Here is a 17,584-nt window from a genome sequence, read left to right on the forward strand (position 1 = left end):
TTGGGCTGGTCCCGCGTCAGGAAGGAGACGGCGGCCCCGATGATGCACATGATCCCCACATTGTAGACGCTCATCCCGATGTACTTGCTGTCGTTGAGTGCAGGGATGCTGACATTGCGGGTCTCCCAAGCTAAGAAGCAACCGAACAACTGAAATGGTGAACAGAAAGGGGAGATGGTCATTACCAACTGGTGGCACAAGCTCTCTGCCCTGAGAAGTGACTGAACTGAGGGTTAGTCAGGAAGTGGGGACTGGAGGGAGGGAGGTTGGGGCTTTGCTGTCGGCCAGGTCTTCTTATTGTCACCATCTGTCTCATGGCCTTGGGTTGAGTCTGGGGGTGCAACAGCTGCCTGGTTTTCCTTTACCTCCACCCCTGGTTCACACGCAGGCCTACAGGAGGCCTTAGTGGGATGGAACTTCAGACCTGATCTCAAACACCCTCCCTTATTCTATAAACGCTGAGGCCCAGAGAGAGGAAGGGGCTTGCCCAAGGCCACATAGCACTATGGTGGCAAAAGTGGACTGTGTCTCTAAAAGTTCAGGCTAGTCTTTTTTTCTATTAAACCAGGCAGAGCCCCTGTGTTTGGGATTTCTGTTACCCCCAATACACATAGCCACCAAGATCAGAGACTACATTTCTTAGCTGTCCTTGAAGCTAGGCGTGGCATATGACTACCTTCTGGACGATGCCATAGAGCGTGTATAATAAGTCTGTTCAAGTTCTGGGAAGTGTCTTTAAAGGGAAAGGTGTTCCTTTTCCTCCTTCCTAATAGATGGAGTGGAATGGGATGGGTGGAGCTCGAGCAGCCATCTTAGGCCACACTGTGAAAGTGGCATGATGAAGATGGGGAGCCACAAGGTGAAAGAAGCTCAGGTGCTGGGAGGCCCCAAGCCTCCCCTAGATTGCTTACCCAAGAGGAAAATTAGCTATCTCCTTAGCCACTATTATTTTTGTAGGCTTTTTTGGTCACTTGCACCTCTACTTTTAGACAATACATCTCCCGACAGAATTGGACAGGGTAGAAGTCAAATGTGATCTGAAGCAGGGCACTGAGAGTCTAGCCTTGCTACAGCATCTAAGGGGAGGGCAGGTGGCAGAGGGAAGCACGGAAGGAGTGCAGGGCAGAAACGGTGGTGCGGTGGGTGGGAGGAAGAGCTGACCAAGACTGCTGACTGGTGCAGGGGCTTTGGTTGTGGTCTAGCACCTGTAGGAGGCCTTCCGACAAAGACTCCTTTTCCCTGTGACCTCATCACCGCAGCTCGGGGTATCCCACATCTGCAGGAGCCATTTAACATCACAGTGAGGGACTAAGTTTTGGGGTTTGATTCAGTTTGGCAGCGCAAGGCTGTGTGGTAGAAGGGTGGTTGGTACAAGGCTGGAGGATCTGTAATCTGCTCTGCTATCTACTGGCTGTGTGACTCTGGGCAAGTCACTTCACCTCTCAGGGCCTCAATTTCAATATCTATGAAATGGGAAGGTAATTATCTCACGAGGTTTCTATCTGAATGAAATGAGAGGATGGATGTAAAAGCATTTTGTAAGTGGAGATGTCCTGCACAGAAATATATTAAAAGGTATTTTGCAATAGGTATTATTTTATACAATCATGATTGTTTTCCTCTTCTTTTCTTGGTGTGTTATCCTGCAGACTGATTTGTTTTGTAAAAATTCCTTTTAAAATGGGAAACCAGAAGCCCAGGAAGCAGATACCGAATGAGGGAAGGAAACCAACGGCTGGCTGTGGAAGCCTGCTCTGTTCTGGTTCCTTGAATGTGGCCCCTGGCAATCCCTCAAGGGCACTGGGCATGGCTGTCCCTGTCCTACAGGGGAAGAAGCAGAGGCTCAGTGAGGTGAAGTGACCTGCCCGGGTCCCACAGCAGTGAGAGTCAGGGCTGGGTGGGTGCCAGGGCGTCTGCTCTCTGACATGTCTGTGTGCCTCGTCCCTGCCATACTGCCAGTGGGTCAGCAAACTGTGGTGAGAGTCTCTACCAGTCACAATACGTGGGCTAGTCTGGGGAACTTGGGACTGGCTGAAAAACTCTGAAGTGTCAGGAGGAAATAGAAAGTATAACTTGTTCTTAGGTCTTCCAGGAACAGAATGAAGGTTCATGGACATAAGTTACATTGAGGTTGATTTCAGCTGAGGATGAGGAAGAGCTTTCCAGAAAAGCAACCCATCTCTAGTGGGTTGAATGGTGGCCCTAAAAAAATATGTCCACGTCCTAATCCACAGAAATTTAGAACATGATCTTATTTAGAAAAAGAGTCTTAGAAGATAAAAAGAAGGATCTAGAGATAAGATCATACTGGATTATCCGAGTGAGCCCTAAATCAAATAACAAGAGTCCTTATAAGAGACACATGGAGGAGAGACCTGAAGAAAAGGCCATGAGACAGAGGTAGAGACTGGAATAATGCAGCCACAAGCCACGGAATGCCTGGAGCCATCAGATCCTGGGAGAGGCAAGGGAGCATTCTCTCCTAGAGCCTTCAGAGGGAACATAATCCTGCTTTCATTTCAGACTGGCCTCCAGAACTGTGAGAGAATAAATTTCTGTTATTTTAAGCCAACAGTTTGTGGTGATTTGTTATGGCAGCCACAGGAAACTAATATACCATCCATGGATAGCACAGGCTGCTTTGAAGGGGGTGAGCTCCCCATCACTAGAGGTGTGAAAGCAGTGAGTGAATGAATACTTGGGGGATGCTGAAACATCTGACTGCAGAGTGGGCCTATAAGGCTGTGCATATTCTTTCCAGTCCTGAGATTCTGTGGTTCCAGAGCAGGTGGGATTTTAGTCATAAACCCTAAGGGCCAGGAAGGCTGTGGACAGTCCTTTGAATATATTGGAATCAGTAAAACATTTGTGCTGTCACAGTTTTATTGACATGATTTGATTGATGGTATTAGCTTCATTGGAAGAGCAAGAGTTATCTCCAATAACTTTTGAAAGTAGGAGGAGAAGATAATGAATAGCCAGAACATTATAGATATATCCAGTTTAAAGAGTTAATCTGATTCACATAATCTAATTTCTCAGAGTCTCAGGATCAAGGACATGGAGGTGGGAGGGATACTAGAAAGAGTCTAGTTTCACTCTTTACTCAACAAGGGCTGGGGAAACTCAAGTCATGGGGTGCTGCACAATTCCTGTGACAGGGAGCTCATTTCTTTCCAGGGAACCCCATCACACCTGTGGACACTGCTGTGTTATATAACATCCTTCCTTACATGAACCTGAGAGCTGCCTTCTGGCAATTTTGATAGAACCACCGATGATGGTTCTATCCTCAGGTCTGAGCCACTTGTCTCTGATAGCCCCGGTGACCATGCCCTCAGAGTGTATCCTTTTCCAAGTCCAGGACCTTTGGCCAATCTTCGAGGTCCTATTTCCACTCTGGGTATCTCTTGTGGACACCTCCAGGGTCATTGCTTTGTGGGCTCAGATGGCAGCCCCGTAGTCCTCGAAGGACCTCTGTGGAAACCAGAAGAGAGTCTCAAGTAGTATGAAGTACGGGGCAATCCTAAGGTCGCTTAACACCTGCTCTTCTGGTGTGGCCCCTTGAAGGACACAGGATCAATCACTAACAGTTGTCGGAAGCAGCAGCAGGTGAGGAAGCACTTGAGCAGTGCAAGAAAACCCAGTTTATCTGACTTTTGGAGAGGACTTCCTTTTCCGCTTCTAAGCTGAGGCCACACAGCTGCAGATGATGGCTTAACTTTCCTGTGAAAAGATCTGAGGAGGTTGTAGTAGCAGCTTCCTGTCACTGGAGGGATTTTAAGTGGAAGCACAGTTTTCACAGGATGTGGAGAGAAGATTCAAGGATCAGGGATAAGGTAAGATGGGGCTGACTTTTCAAGATCTGAGATAAGGTAAGATGGGGCTGACCTTTCAAGTCCTTTGTAACTTTGAAATTCCACGATTGTGTGAGGTGGGCTTGGTATATGATGAGTAGAGAGGAAGGAGGGCTGGGTTCTGAGACTGGAGGTTACTCAGTTGCCTTTGGCAAATCACTTAACCTCTCTGAGCCTTATTTTTCTCATCTATAAAATGGGGATGAGTCCATTCACTTCCCAAGAATTTAGAGGATCCAGTGAAATTCAGAATGTGAACATGCCTTAGACATCAACAGATTGCCATTCCAGGAGTGGTATAGTGGCAACTATGAGACACACGCAAAGATTTTTGACTCTGTCACTTATTAGCTGAGTGACCTTGGGCAAACAGAGCTTCAGCATCCTCATCAGTGAAATGGGGACATGATTTGTACTATCTCATAGGCTTGTTATGAGAAATGAGGTAACGTGGCAGACACCCAGCCTGGCATAGAGTAAGTCTGAGTCCTGGGGGCTCCATCTGTTTCTGTGTTGACGGAGAGAGCGCTAAGGCAGGGAAGCACGTCCCTTGCTCTGCCTCCTGCTCCGCACCTACCATGAGCAGCCCCTTGTAGGCATAGACGATGCCGAGCCAGATGGTCATGTGGGTGTTCTCGCAGTGCTCCAGGAGAGGGCGGATGGAGATGTCTCGTCCTGCTGGGTCCGGCTGTGCAAAGAGAAAACAGAAACCCAGGGATGGCACTGGGCACCCTTCCAGCATCTAGGTCCCTACCTGATGGCCATAACCAGTGCCACCAAGAGGCCTTTTGGACCCCACCTCTGTGTTCCCGTGGGCCTCAGGCCTCAACCAGCATTGACTGCCTTCTGTTTGTTGGTCATGATTCGGCCCTGAACTCTAGTTATCTGCCCTTCCAACTTGAGTCAGAGGTTCTCAAGATAGAGATTGGGTCACTTCTTTGTCCCTGGAACCTGGCACAAGACCTGGACCAGAGCATGCATCTGTACTGTTTGTTGAAAAAGTGAGGGTGAGAATGAAGCATGAAGTTAAGTTGGGAGGCCTTTAGGTGTGTCTGGGGTTAGTTTGGGTGGCTAGAGATACAATATTTATTGGCTGGGCCAAGCTTGGGGCCTACCAAGCCTTTTTAAGGAGTCCCTCTTGGCTACCACCCCCATTAAGGGAGCAGTAGAGGCAGCCATGTGATATATCACATGATGCATCCAGGGCCAGAGTTGATTGGATATGGGGTGGGCTCCTGACCCTAGGCAGGCAATCCAGAGGCTGGTCAGAGACCTCTGAGGTTTCCTAGTATAGAGTGCTCTGCTCAAAGATGGGGTGGGGGTGGGTAGAGAGGACCCTACCCAAGCTCAGGAATTAGAACTGAGAGACTCTGGGGGAGAATCAGGCAGGTGTTGGCAAGAGGAGAATGAAAAAATACATACTGTACATATATTTTTTCCTGAACCATTTGAGAGTAAGTTGCAGACATCCTGACCCTTTACTCTTAAATATCTAGCATGTATTTCCTAAGAACAAGAAGATTCTCTTACATAACCACACAGGCCAAATTCAGGAAAGTTAACACTGATACAGTATATTATCTGATATATTATCCACTTTCAAATTTCACCAATTGGACTAATAATGTCCTTTAAAGCAAATGTGGTTTTAAAGCAGGGTCCAATCTGGAACCATGTATTGCATTTACTTGTCATGTCTTTCATCTCCTTTAATCTCAGACAGTTTCTCCGCTGTGGTTGTTCATGTCATTGATATTTCTGAAGTATCCAGTTTAGTTATTCTGTAAAATGTCCCTCAATTTGGGTTTGTCTGAATGTGTTTTCTTAATTAGATTCAGGTTATATGTTCTTGGCAGGAATTCTACGTAAGTGATGTTTTGGCCTCCTCAATGCTTCACTTCAGGGGCACTTGATGGCATTTTGTCCCATTATTGGTGATGTTAACTGTGATCGTTTGGTTGAAATGATGTCTGCCAGATCTCTCCACTTCAAAGGCACCATTTCCCCCTTGTAATTAATAAATAATCTGTGGGAGATACTTTGAGACTGTGTGAGTATCCTGTTCCCCCACAACCATTAACTCAGTGGTTTCAGCATCCATTGATTCCTACCTGAGTCACATTACTTTGGTGGCTGCAAACTGGTGATTTTCTAACTCTATCATTCCATTTAAATACTTGGCATTCTACTGTAAATGAGATCTTCCCTTTCCTCTCATTTATTTACATATATTGGTATAGACATGTGGGTTTCTTTTTAATTCAGTGTCTTATAATCTATTAATATAATTATTCATTTTGATGCTCAAATTTTTCCAGATTTGGCCAATGGAAAACTCCTTCATGCTGCCTTCTGTGTTTTTTCAATGTGTCCCTATAAATTTTTTGAGCACTTTCCCACTTCTTGGCACAAGACGTTCCAGGCTCTCCTTGTGCTTTTCTTGCCCCAGCCTTGGAATCAGCCATTTCTCCAGACTGTTCTTTTTAGTGAGAGTGGTCTATAGAAACCAAGATCTGGACACTAGTTGTACTCACTGTTTCTGGAGTATCATTACTTCTTGGCCCTTCCTTCCTTCCATCCATCTATCCATCCATCCATCCATCCATCCATCCATCCATCCATCCATCCATCCATCCATCCATCCATGCATTTATCACCATTCTATCTCTATCTTCCCATCTAGCTATAGATATAAACTTCAACACCACAGGTTCTTGCTTGCCTTCCCTTATTCCAAATTTACATCTTCCCTCTCCCACAGTGAGATCTCTAGTTTCCAACAACATCAAAATATTCACTCATTTACTCAATCTTTTGTACAAAATAGTTTCAGAATTGCTATGTTCATGTACTACCAACAAATTTACTAAGTAAAGTTGAAGATTTCTTTTCAAATCTGTTTTCCTTTAGAACAGATCTCACTGAAGGTATCTCATCTGAGAACTATGTTTCAGGATGTTGTCCTGTTGATACCCAGAGTAAAGCCACATGCCTGAGGGGAAGGAGTGGGCACTTCCAGGGTCAATCACAAGGAAGAAGGGGCACTTTGATGGGATCCAGGGATATGGAAGGCAGACTTTAGGCAGGTGGGGGATGGAAACACTATTTCTTTTGGCCCTGCTCTCTAGGAATGGCCTTTGAGGCAGGCAATGGCCTGGGCACCTGTGAGTTGGGGAAAGATGGTGTTCCCACATGGAAGCGGGAGGAGCTGGGGGTGGTGGGGCCTGTGGCCTCAGGACATTTTGTAACCAGATCATCCAATTGCATGTCCTCTCAGACTTGATTTTCTTTTCATTATCTTAAGCCACAGAAAGACTTAGCTCAGTCTCTATAGTTCCATGCTCATTGAGTCCACACATAGACTGGGTGCTAGTGGGGAGAGGAAGGTTTCCTGAGGCCTCTGCAATGGTGGCAGTGGATACTAGTGAAAGACACCCCAGGGGAAGGTGATGTCCAGGAACCACAGTCAGAGTGGCCAGGGCTACAGGTCACCCCACCTCTCACTGCTACCCACCCAGGAGCTGGGCTAGCTTCTGCTAAGGGTGATGGGAGTTTCCTGATGTCTTTTCATTGTTTAACTGAGGAGACTGAGAAAGGACTTGGTCCCAAGGTCAACAGTGACTTCGTGGCAGAATTTGGGTTTCTCTAATGTCTGACAACCAAGCAGACATCAGAATGCAGTAGCACAGGCCCATGATGGTCATGCATGAATAGCAAACCCATTAATGATGACCGTGTCTGTTGTTCTACAATGAAAGACAATAATTCATGGACTCCTAGATTCTCTGTGTAGAGGAAGAGTCTGTCATACACTCAAGTTCAATGTAATGAAAACTCTATTCACAGGAAGCTGACAATGGTTATCTGCCTCATATACCCCCGGCGACAGACAGCCCCCTCCATCCACTCTTGTTGAGATGGTTGCACAGTCTTTTATTGAACCAGAGCCTTTACCTCCTGTAGCTCCACCCATTGGTCCTTCCTCTGGGGCTCCCTCCCCAGAATAATCCCAAGCTCTCTGCTTGAGTCTGCACATCCTTCCTCAAGACGGGGAGAGTAGTACTGGAGGCACATTGCCTCTTCTCACCAGTCGACCTGGTCCTTTACCCTGCTCCTGCTTACCACTGATCTGTAGCCTAGAATCGAGCTCAACACTCCAGCTGGTGCTGAGCGAGTCCGCCTGCGCCCCTGCTTCAGATCTTGATTTTCTAAGTATCTACCTTGCACTGGTGATTCAGATGTTCCTTATGGTTGAATAATACTCATCAGGCAATTTTCACTGAACTGCTGCTAGATCTGTCTCCCCTCTTCTGCAGTTGACATTCCAGCCTGGTTACCTTTTACCTTGTTAGTAATCCCCCTTCTCATGTCCCCATCCTGGTCTGCTCTGACTTCTTTGAATCTGAAATCCTAATTCTTACATTTGGTCTTTCAGTCCATCATCCATCTCATTAAGCTTAAGCACAGCCTTGGCTGCAGAGCTGGGAGGAGAGCAGAAAACCAAGGGCCTACCCAGAGTTCAGAGAAGTCAGTGGTCCCCAAAGGTGGTAGAGATGCCTCTACCCCATCTCCTCAGGATACAGGAACTGATCCAGAAACAAGCCATAACTATCTCCTGGTCATGAGCATCACACTCATATAGCTCCAGGTCCGTGCACACTGGATACGGATCAGAATGACAGGGGTTGGGAGTGGTTTTAGGAGTGATGAGGTTCAGGTTCAGGCGAGGGGGTAGGGAGTCTGAATAAAGTCAAAAGACCCCTGTATTGAATCTCAAAGAAAACTGAGAGCCAGGCCTCATCTTGCCTATTTTTATCTGATCTGTCGTGTTCGTGCCTGGAACTGGAGTTCAGAGTGGTCTGAGCAGTTACACATGGGAAGAGATGCACCTGACCACGCAACAACATGGGGCGGGGAACGCGGCCACTACCTTAACACTTATTTAGAGTCTTTGTCATGCACCAAAATGCCACTAGAGGGCACCAAAGAACCGTGTGGAGAGTCCCACCAAGAGGCTGTGGCTCATCCTCTTCTGAGGACAGTTACTTCTGTGGCAAAGCCCTCAGCAGCATCCTGTGTTATTCTAAAAGGCACCCAATGGCCTTAAAAGAGGCCAGATTTCTAGGCACCATGGAGGATCCCCCTGCCCCCTTCTGGGGCAGTGGAGATGGGGTGCAGGGGTACTACTGAGAGGCTAGAGGGCCTAGGCTGTACCTGCCCACAGCACTCACCCTGCTCCCACTGTGGGACAGCCATGCAGCCAAGGGCCAGTGATTACAGGGCACTGACCTCTGCAGATGCCACGCTGGTACCTCACATAAGGGCCTGAGCCAGGACTTCAGGCCCACTTTCCCGCACAGCTGTGGACTGTAGCATCTCCACTGGCCCAAGAATGTTTCCCTTGCTCTGGATACTGGCCTATAAGATATTTCGACTTGCTTTTTTCTCTTTGTTATTTTTCTTGCTTACTTGCTGCTCACCTGAGCAATTACCTAAGTATCATTCATTTATTCATTCACTCATTCATTCAATACATAACTATCAAGCACTACCATTTGCCAGGTACTGTTTTGGGCATGGGGAATGCAGCAGTCACCGGGACTGACAGGAGCCCTATCTTCATGGGTCTTCCATTCGAGTAAGATCAGGATGATTCCCTGGGAGGCAGCCTCAGAGGGAGAGAGTGCATGGACCTCACCAAGAACAGCTGCCCTAAGAAAACCAAAGGCTGCTTGTCATGCGTGATAATGATGTGCTAGTTGCTAAGCTGTGAGCTCTACACACGTCATCTTGTCGAAGCCTCATAAGAATCCAACAAGGTGTTGAACTCACTTTACAGGTGAGGAAACTGAGGCACAGAGAGGTTAAATGACTTGCCCCAAATGTCCAGCTAGGGTCGGAGCTGAAATTCAAACCCAGGTCTGACTCCCAGACCAGTGTTTTTCCTCTCTCATCGTGTGCTCTCTCCAACCTGCCTTGCCTCTCTCAAGCATTCTGCAAAATTCCAAAGAGACAGTGGGTATAAACCTGCTCTATAACCTGTGAGGTGCTGCTCGTGGGAGGAATGACTTAATTGCTAAACATTCAATAGAGGCCTCCCCTGAAGCCCCCAGAGCTCTGTGAAGGCTGTGCTTTGGTGCTGCAAGCCGAATTCAAGCTGATAAAATACTCTTCGTGCCTGAAGGGGTGCAGTGCCCAGCAGAGAGCCCACACCTGTCTGTGATGGCCAGAGGCTGCAAGTGCTCACACCTGACTCCTGGTCCAGCCGCTGCTCAGCAGGAGGCATGCAGAAGCTGCTGGGGGAAAGCCTCCCCATCTGTGCAGTGAAAGGAGAGCAGCTGGCCTGAGAGTCCCTCTGCATAATGCAGTTATTCACAATGTAGGTCAGTGGCCCCTGCCAACACCCTGCTTTGTCAGGCCACAAAAATGAACAGGCAGGGGGTCCGGGCATGGTTGAGGCACGGAGGCCTGAAAGGTCAGAGGCCTTGATCCTGTTAGTGACTTGCTGGGTGACTTTGGGCAAGTCCTTGCCCTTTTCTAGACCCCAGTTACCCATTCGCAGGGTGAGCCCATGGGTTAATTTATAGTATAGTTAATATGAGCCTGAATCATAGAGGGATGACTATAGTTGCACTACATTCACTCATTCAGAATCGACTCCATCAGTATTTCTCACGTGCCTACTGTGTGCCGTGCACTGTGCTCTATGCTGGGGCCCAGGAGTATAGGACTGACGCGATGCTTGCCTTCCTGGAGCGTGCATTCTAGCGGAGGGCACAGGAGGTTGACGAATCACACGGCACAGCTATGAGTTAGGGTGATGAGAGATGAATTCCTAAAGGGAGGTACAAGGTATTTTGAGGGGCGCCTCCAGGGGAACTTCAGATCAGGTAGTCTGAGAAGGCTCTTCTGAATTGGTGACGTTTAGCCTGAAACCTGAATGATGAGAAAGACCGGCTATTTGAAAACCTAAGGGGAGAGCCTTCCTAGGAGAGGGAACGGCAAGGGAGAAGAACCTGAAATGGCAAAGACTTTGGCATATTTTAGGAAGCAAAAGGAGGCCAGTGTGGCTGGAGTGCAATAAGTGAGGGGCTAGCACACACACCACGTGGGGAGCTTGTAAACAGGCAGATCAGGGCAGCAGATCTGGAAGCTGCAGTTCTAACGTGCTCCTAGGTGATGCTGATGCTACTGGTCCAGGGACCGCCCTTTGGGCAGCAAGGTGTTAAAGGTTCTTAAACAACAGTGTGACATTTGGTCCTCAGCTTAGCAGATCTTTGGTTAAGAATGAAGATGCCTTTGTCACTCACACACCTCTGACACAAAGTGACAGCTTAGCACAAGGGCAGACTTGATATTGCTTGTCTGTGTGTTCTGACCTTGGACCAGACCCTGGCAGTACTGTGTCTGTATGTCCTGCATGGGAATGGCCAGGGCAGTGAGGGCTGGGCAGGGATTTGATCCAGGCAGGGAGGGTGGGGAGCCTGGGCAGAGCATGAAGGGGGCCATGGGCTTCTGCTGTGATCACGGGGCTCTTGGCTCCACTCCCATCAACTTCTTATGCTGCCACTGCTTGCTTGGGTGGCTCAGGTTCTCAAGCCCCACCTGGCCAATGCTTCTTTAAAGGAGGGGGTGCCATCTGCCTTCTGACCAGTTCCCAGAAGCTGGCTCTCAGAACTTTCTCCCTGGACTATTCCTTTTTTGTTAAAATTTCAGATTAAATTTTTGAAATATATAGCAAAATGGGTAGGTTAGTATATGTGTGTATAGAAATGGGAGTCTGAGTGTACATGGTGGGGAGGGGGAAGATGTCTGACTTTCAGGCTGCATTTCAAATTCTTGAGATGTTTCTCTGTTCCTGGGCAGGTGAGTTGACACCGCCTCTTTTCGGGGAGGTCCGTGTGTAGGAGTCCCATCAAGGAACCGGGCAGGGAGGGGAAAGGGCACTTGGTTCAGATCCCAAGTCCATCGCTTGCCAGCTGTGTGACTTTGAACACATCTCTAAGCCTTTCTGGGCATTTGGCTTAATCGTCTGCAACTTCCCAGCGCTGGCAAGACGATCAAAGGAGGGAACCGGTGTGTTTAGCAGCCTTTAGAGACTGGAAAGCCTGCTCCTTATGAGTAAACCTTCATCATTATCTCCAACTGCAGAGTCACTGAGCGCTGGAGCCGGGAGGAACCTTCCAGATCCCTCCGGGGCTGGGCTGCTTATCTCAACAGCAGCAGCCCCACATCTCTGAGGCAGCAAAGCTAGGAGCTGTCGTTTCAAGGTAAGATTTTTTTTTAGAATGTTTGATTGCGAGTTTGGGTGAATGTTTTCAGAATCCCAGATCGGGAAGGGACCTGTGAGATCACCCGCCAGGGTTTCCCAACGTGGGCACTTCCGGCATTGTTTTCTTTGGGAGGGGTGCAGTTCTTTGTTGTGAAGGACTGTCCTGTTCAGTGCAGGACACTGAGAACCCTTGGCACCTGGGCACTAACTGCCAGGAATGTTCTTTATTCACTGTGACAGCCCAAATCTCCCTCCCCCGACTTCCCATTTCCAAATACTAAGAGGATTATGCACTAGTCCAATTCCTTTTTACAGATGGAGAAACTGAGGACAAGAGAAGGACTCATAACAAGTGAGTGACTGAGTGGAGACTGAGAAGCAGGCGTCCTGACCCGTTCCCATGCCCTGGGCCATGCTGTGGATTGGCACAGTCGGGGCTGGCCTTGTGGGCGGCTCACCAGTCACCATTTATCAGGACTTACAGTTCACGGGGGCTGGGCACTGACACGTCAGCCCCCTAGAGCTGGATGAGGGCAGACCTCTGATTTTTGGACTTATCCAGTCTGCTGGTGCTGTGTACCCTTGCTCAAGTACACCTAAGGCGGCTTCCAGATCAGCAGGCACAGGGCCCAGAGCCACTTGCCTGATGCCTGCTGGCTACACCCTCACAGAGTTCTGCTTTTTGGAGGGGAGATGAGGTGGGAGAGGTGGCAGGGCCCTAGCTGAAGAGGACAAGGAGCACAGGCACAGCATTAGGATGCCAGTGGGCCAGCGGGACCTCTGCCCGGTCCTGTTCAGAGAGGCATCCTGCGTTTGACCTTGGAATCTAATGAGAAATTCTGTGGTCGTATAAGGGTCATAGCTGGGCTGGGATCGTCTTGGGGAAGTTAAGGGCTGACAAGTGAGTAACAGGTCTAACATTTCTAGCCCTTTGCAGCTCACAAATGCGTTTGCACTAGGATCTGTTTTTGTCTCTTCGATTTTGACCTCAGGGCAGTCTGGTGAAGGAGCCAGGCATTGTATACCCACGTTGCAGGTGAAGAAACAGGCTCAGAGAGGACAAGAGACTTGCTTAAGGTGACACGGCAAGGCAGAGGCAAAGTCAAGCCAGACCTCTTTCCTGCAAAGCAGGGGAAGCGCATGCATCTCAAATTTTGTCATTCCCTGCAGTCTGGCTCTGTTACCAGCCCTGCGGGGGAGGCCTTCGGAGGCGTCCCTGTTCTCCTCTGCCCGTGTCTGGGGCCCCTGGGGCAAGCCCGGAGCAGGAAGAGCTCACTGGTATTGCTGCCAAATCCAAAGCTAAGAGGTGCTGGGTCACGGGGGCCTTCACGGGTACATTGTAAACGGGCAATGGCACTGCTGCTTCCTGGGCATTGGCTTTGTGGTCTGCAGCATCTGATCAGCAAGAGGGGTGTGGCATCATGCATTTTTTCAGAGCCTGACATTGCTGGGTCATGACAGACCAGTGCCCAAACACATACTTCCCCAGATGAAATGATGACCAAGCAACTGGAGAGAGGCGGGTCGCTCAGCACATCCTCAAGAGAGAGAGGGTCACCAAGGATGGTTGGGTACCGGGAGCGGGTGGGGAATGGGTGGCGGGTGGGGAGTCTTCTCTTGGCTCTAGAGCAGAGAGAAACGTGTGGCCCTTGGTGGGTGTGGGCTGTAGATATATTTTACTTGACCTACATGGTGTTTAAAATTTTTAGACTTCAGAGTCAGTATTTAAAATACAGATGATTTTGCTTGAATACCGAGATTTCTGGCTTCTTTTGGAAATGGAAGACTGGGCGGCACAGGGTCTGCCTCATGAACTGGACACTTCTGCCACCGTCCCAGATCTGGGCTGCCTGTTTAGCATGTCTCCAGTCCTTGTTCCAGAGTCAAGCGAATGCTTAGAAGAGCTTTTAATTCTAAGGACATTTCTGAAGTGTAACAAATGTTCTTTCTCGAGTTGGTAAAAGAACTGGGGAGAGACTAAGCAATGACTGAGAACAGTTGATGTGACTGAGGAAGGCACTGAGTTGTACGTCAGTGTTGGAGAGGATGCAGCTAGATGAGCATTCCCTTCCGGGAGAGCCACAACTTTGGGGCAAAACATCACTCTGGAAGGGAAATGCCACGGGCACCAAGTATTCCAAAACCACTGTGGGAGCCAGGAAAGGGAGGAAGGAGGAGAGAATCAAAAGGCGAGGTAGAAGAGAAGACAGGCAGGAAGAAGGAGGGAAGCTGGTTGGGCCACTGGTTCCTGCCCCACGGACTTCCACACCTTCTGGAAGTTCTGCTAAAACTCAGGAAAAGCTTGATGGGCAAGAGGGGAATGCTGGTGAACCTGGACAGGGCCTGAGAGTTGCCCTGGGTACTGTGGGTGGAAGAGAGACAATATCTGTGAACCAGGGGCAGTTGGACACCAGTGGGGCTGAAGAGAAGGGAAACTGTGCCTACAAAAAGGCCTAGGAAAGATCCAAAATCTAGCAGGCTCAGGACATCTCCAGGCCTCCCCATCTTGGGGGTTTGAGGTAATTCTTTCTGGATCTCAAGGCCTATAAAGCCCCAGCTGATATTGAGATGTGTCTATGGGCTAACTATTCACATGGTCACCCGAGTTTTGTAGAAACAGAGTTATTGAGTAGAAGTTTCTGCTGATCAATCTTGGGCAAGCAAGCCCCTTCCCCTCTGAGGTCCCTCGAATGCCAACATTAGGTGATTCTCTGGTGGCAACAACAGAAAAGAAGCAGATGACCCCCAGGCTCAGCTGCCTGGAGTCTGGTTTGCACCCACCCACCCTCAATAGGACGAGGATGCCCAGCCCTCATGCCCCGACTTGGCCGGGCAGAAGTCTGCAGGAGTGTGTTTCCCAGGGCACACGTGGGAGCCACTGTGGCCAAACCACCTCTAAGCTGAGAGCAGAAGCACGCTTCCTTCGTGCAGCCCTGGGACCAGCCTGACCTGCACACAGCTGGCTGCTTGGACAGCAGGCAGGGGCAAGAGGGCCATATGGTGAGACTCCGGGGGCCCTGACCCAGGCGGGTAGGGGAGTGAATAGAACAATGAAAGGAGAGAGGAGAGACACAAAAGGGGCTGAAGAAAAGGGAAAATGATGTCTCTCAGATGCAGACAGGGTACAGTCAAATTCTGAGATGTTGTAAATTAAATCCTGAGAATAAACAAAAACAATAGTTTAACACAGGACAGTCATTTGGTCCCTCTGCGACTGGACCCCACATGTCTATCCAGCCTCAACTCCCATTGCCAACCTCACGTGGCCGGGACCCTCCCCTCCCCTCCTGGTCCTTTACTGAGCTGCGTTCTGGTCCTGGGATGTCCTTTCTTACACCGCACCCATTCCTCCATCTTTTAAATCTTCCCGGGCCCTCTCACCCTTCCCTCCGAGGCCACTGTGCTTCCCGCCTCTCTCTCTGGGGAGGACCGCTGCCTCCTGTTGGAGATCTTTCGCTCCTCCTCTCTCACTGCCCCCACCATCCCCTTCACTCCCTGTTCTTCCTCCATCCCCCCAACGCTTACTGACTGCTCACTGTGTGCCAGATGCTGGGCTAAGCTACCCATTTAATCCAATCACCTAGTAACATGCTCAAGGCAACAGGCATTCAATGACAGAACCTAACTCCCCAAACCTTGGCTTTAAACCACAAATCTAGAACTACCCAGCCTTTGAACCTCCCAGCTCAGACCTCAAGGTAGTTGAGCTGGCCCTCCTTGGTCCTGGCCTGGGCATTCCCATGCCATGTCTCTTGTCACCCTCTCACGAGGTCTGCTGCTCCGCACACGGCCTGGCTGGTGGTTCACGGAGACTCCCTGCTGTCAAGTCCAAGCCCAGCTTGGTGTGAAATGGGAGGTGACAGAACTAGGGTGCAAAGATGCTCGAAATCAGGAAGCTGGAGCGTGTGGAATCCTGGACAGAGCTACTATGCTCCGTTATTGCTGTGCACGTGCACTCAATTTTATGGTTTTTAATGTTATTAGATCTGCCTAATACTCCTAGGAGTTTAGTGGGGCCATCAGTCTCATTGCCATTTTGTATAGAGAACACTGAGCCCAGGAACAAGCTGTAGCTCTCCCAGGGGTACACAGCAAGAAACCCGAGGACCTGGAGCTTGAGCCCGGTGTCCTTACTCCTGGCCTAGGGCCCTCTCCCTTGTTTGTGCTCTTCCCTGGAACTCTCGCTCATTCTGGGAGTCCCAGCTCACCACGAAGAAAGGAAGCTGGCTGCCTGGATGAGCCTCAAGTACTCTCTCTCTCTTGCATTCTTTGCTGTACCTCAGATTTTAGTTTGCCCTCTGCTAAAAGGCAGGAGGGTGACACCGCAGTGACCTGGTGTAATGGACAGCTGCTGGCCTTGCCTCTGGACAAGGGCTCTGCCGGAGATCTGTCATGTGCTCACTCTGAGCCCTAGGTTCTCCTCTGAGGAAAGATGGAGTCACCTGCTTTGAGGGTTGTTCTGAGCATCGAGCAAGAGCCCGGAAAACAAAAGACTACACAGCCCAGACATAAACGTGCCCGTGGTAACGCGTGTGAGAACAATGCATCCATTTCATTTGCCTGTTGTCATTCCGGGAGGCAAGCGGGTTGGGAGCCCCAAAAGTGCAGTGTTGCAAAGATTGTTCCAAAATAGGATACTGTAATTGGTGCTGCCACTGTTGGCTGCGCGTGGGAGTCCCTGGGCAGCCACGGGCCCTGGGAGAGTGTGCATGTCCCCTTCTTCACTCTGCAGTGGGGCTCATTTTTCTGGGTCAGTTTCCTTCTGCCCTGACAGTGCTTTCTCCTCTGCACCAATGACGGAGTTTACGGTGTGGACATGATGCTCCAATTCGTTATAACTTTGAAGCTGTTCTCAACTCATCTCACCCACACCCATTAGTAATACACATACACACACATACTTATATGTATGTATATGTATACATATGTGTTCTGAGGTTATATTACTAAACTATTCTATTTAGTACAATCATACAATTTTTGGGCTTGAAGAGACTCAAGTATCTTCTTTCATTTCTCTCCTTAGTGTGCCGTCCCTGCCAAGAGCTTGTCTAACTTTTCTATGCTCACCTTTGTTGATGAGACACTCACTACCTCCTAATGAAGCCCAGTTAATTTTGGAATAGGCTAGAGTAAAATGTGAACATTCTTTCTCATCCTAAACTGAAATCTGTAGCTCCAGAACTTCCTCGACGGATCCCGAGCTCTGCCTTCTGTGGCCCTGCAGGTCATGGCTCCTCCCTTGGCCCCAGGACAGTCCCTCTGAAGCTTAGGGCCAGTGATTGTGTCTGTCAGAGCCTGCTCTTTGCTGGGCTATCAACTCTTCCTACATGGCATAGGTTCTTACTCTTTCCCCATTCTGGTCACACTTCATCTTGTCACTATGTCCATAGGGCTTGGGGCCTGTATGAGAACACAAGTCTCCAAGGGGATCTGAGTAGAATGAGAATGTTGT

At 49.2% G+C, this 17,584-nt stretch overlaps 1 protein-coding gene across 1 annotated transcript in view; it reads right to left on the reverse strand.

Annotated features, from left to right (window-relative positions):
* Positions 1-17,584, reverse strand: part of GABBR2 (gamma-aminobutyric acid type B receptor subunit 2) — a 350,397-nt gene that overhangs the window by 15,104 nt on the left and 317,709 nt on the right. The window contains exons 14-15 of the mRNA XM_023534233.1: positions 4,435-4,545; positions 3-149 (exon numbers count right to left, since the gene is read on the reverse strand). Of these exons, the coding sequence (XP_023390001.1) occupies positions 3-149; positions 4,435-4,545 (258 nt within the window). The remainder of the gene's footprint in view (positions 1-2; positions 150-4,434; positions 4,546-17,584) is intronic.

This window comes from Pteropus vampyrus, unplaced genomic scaffold (assembly GCF_000151845.1).
Source record: "Pteropus vampyrus isolate Shadow unplaced genomic scaffold, Pvam_2.0 Scaffold123, whole genome shotgun sequence".
Lineage (NCBI taxonomy): Eukaryota > Metazoa > Chordata > Mammalia > Chiroptera > Pteropodidae > Pteropus > Pteropus vampyrus.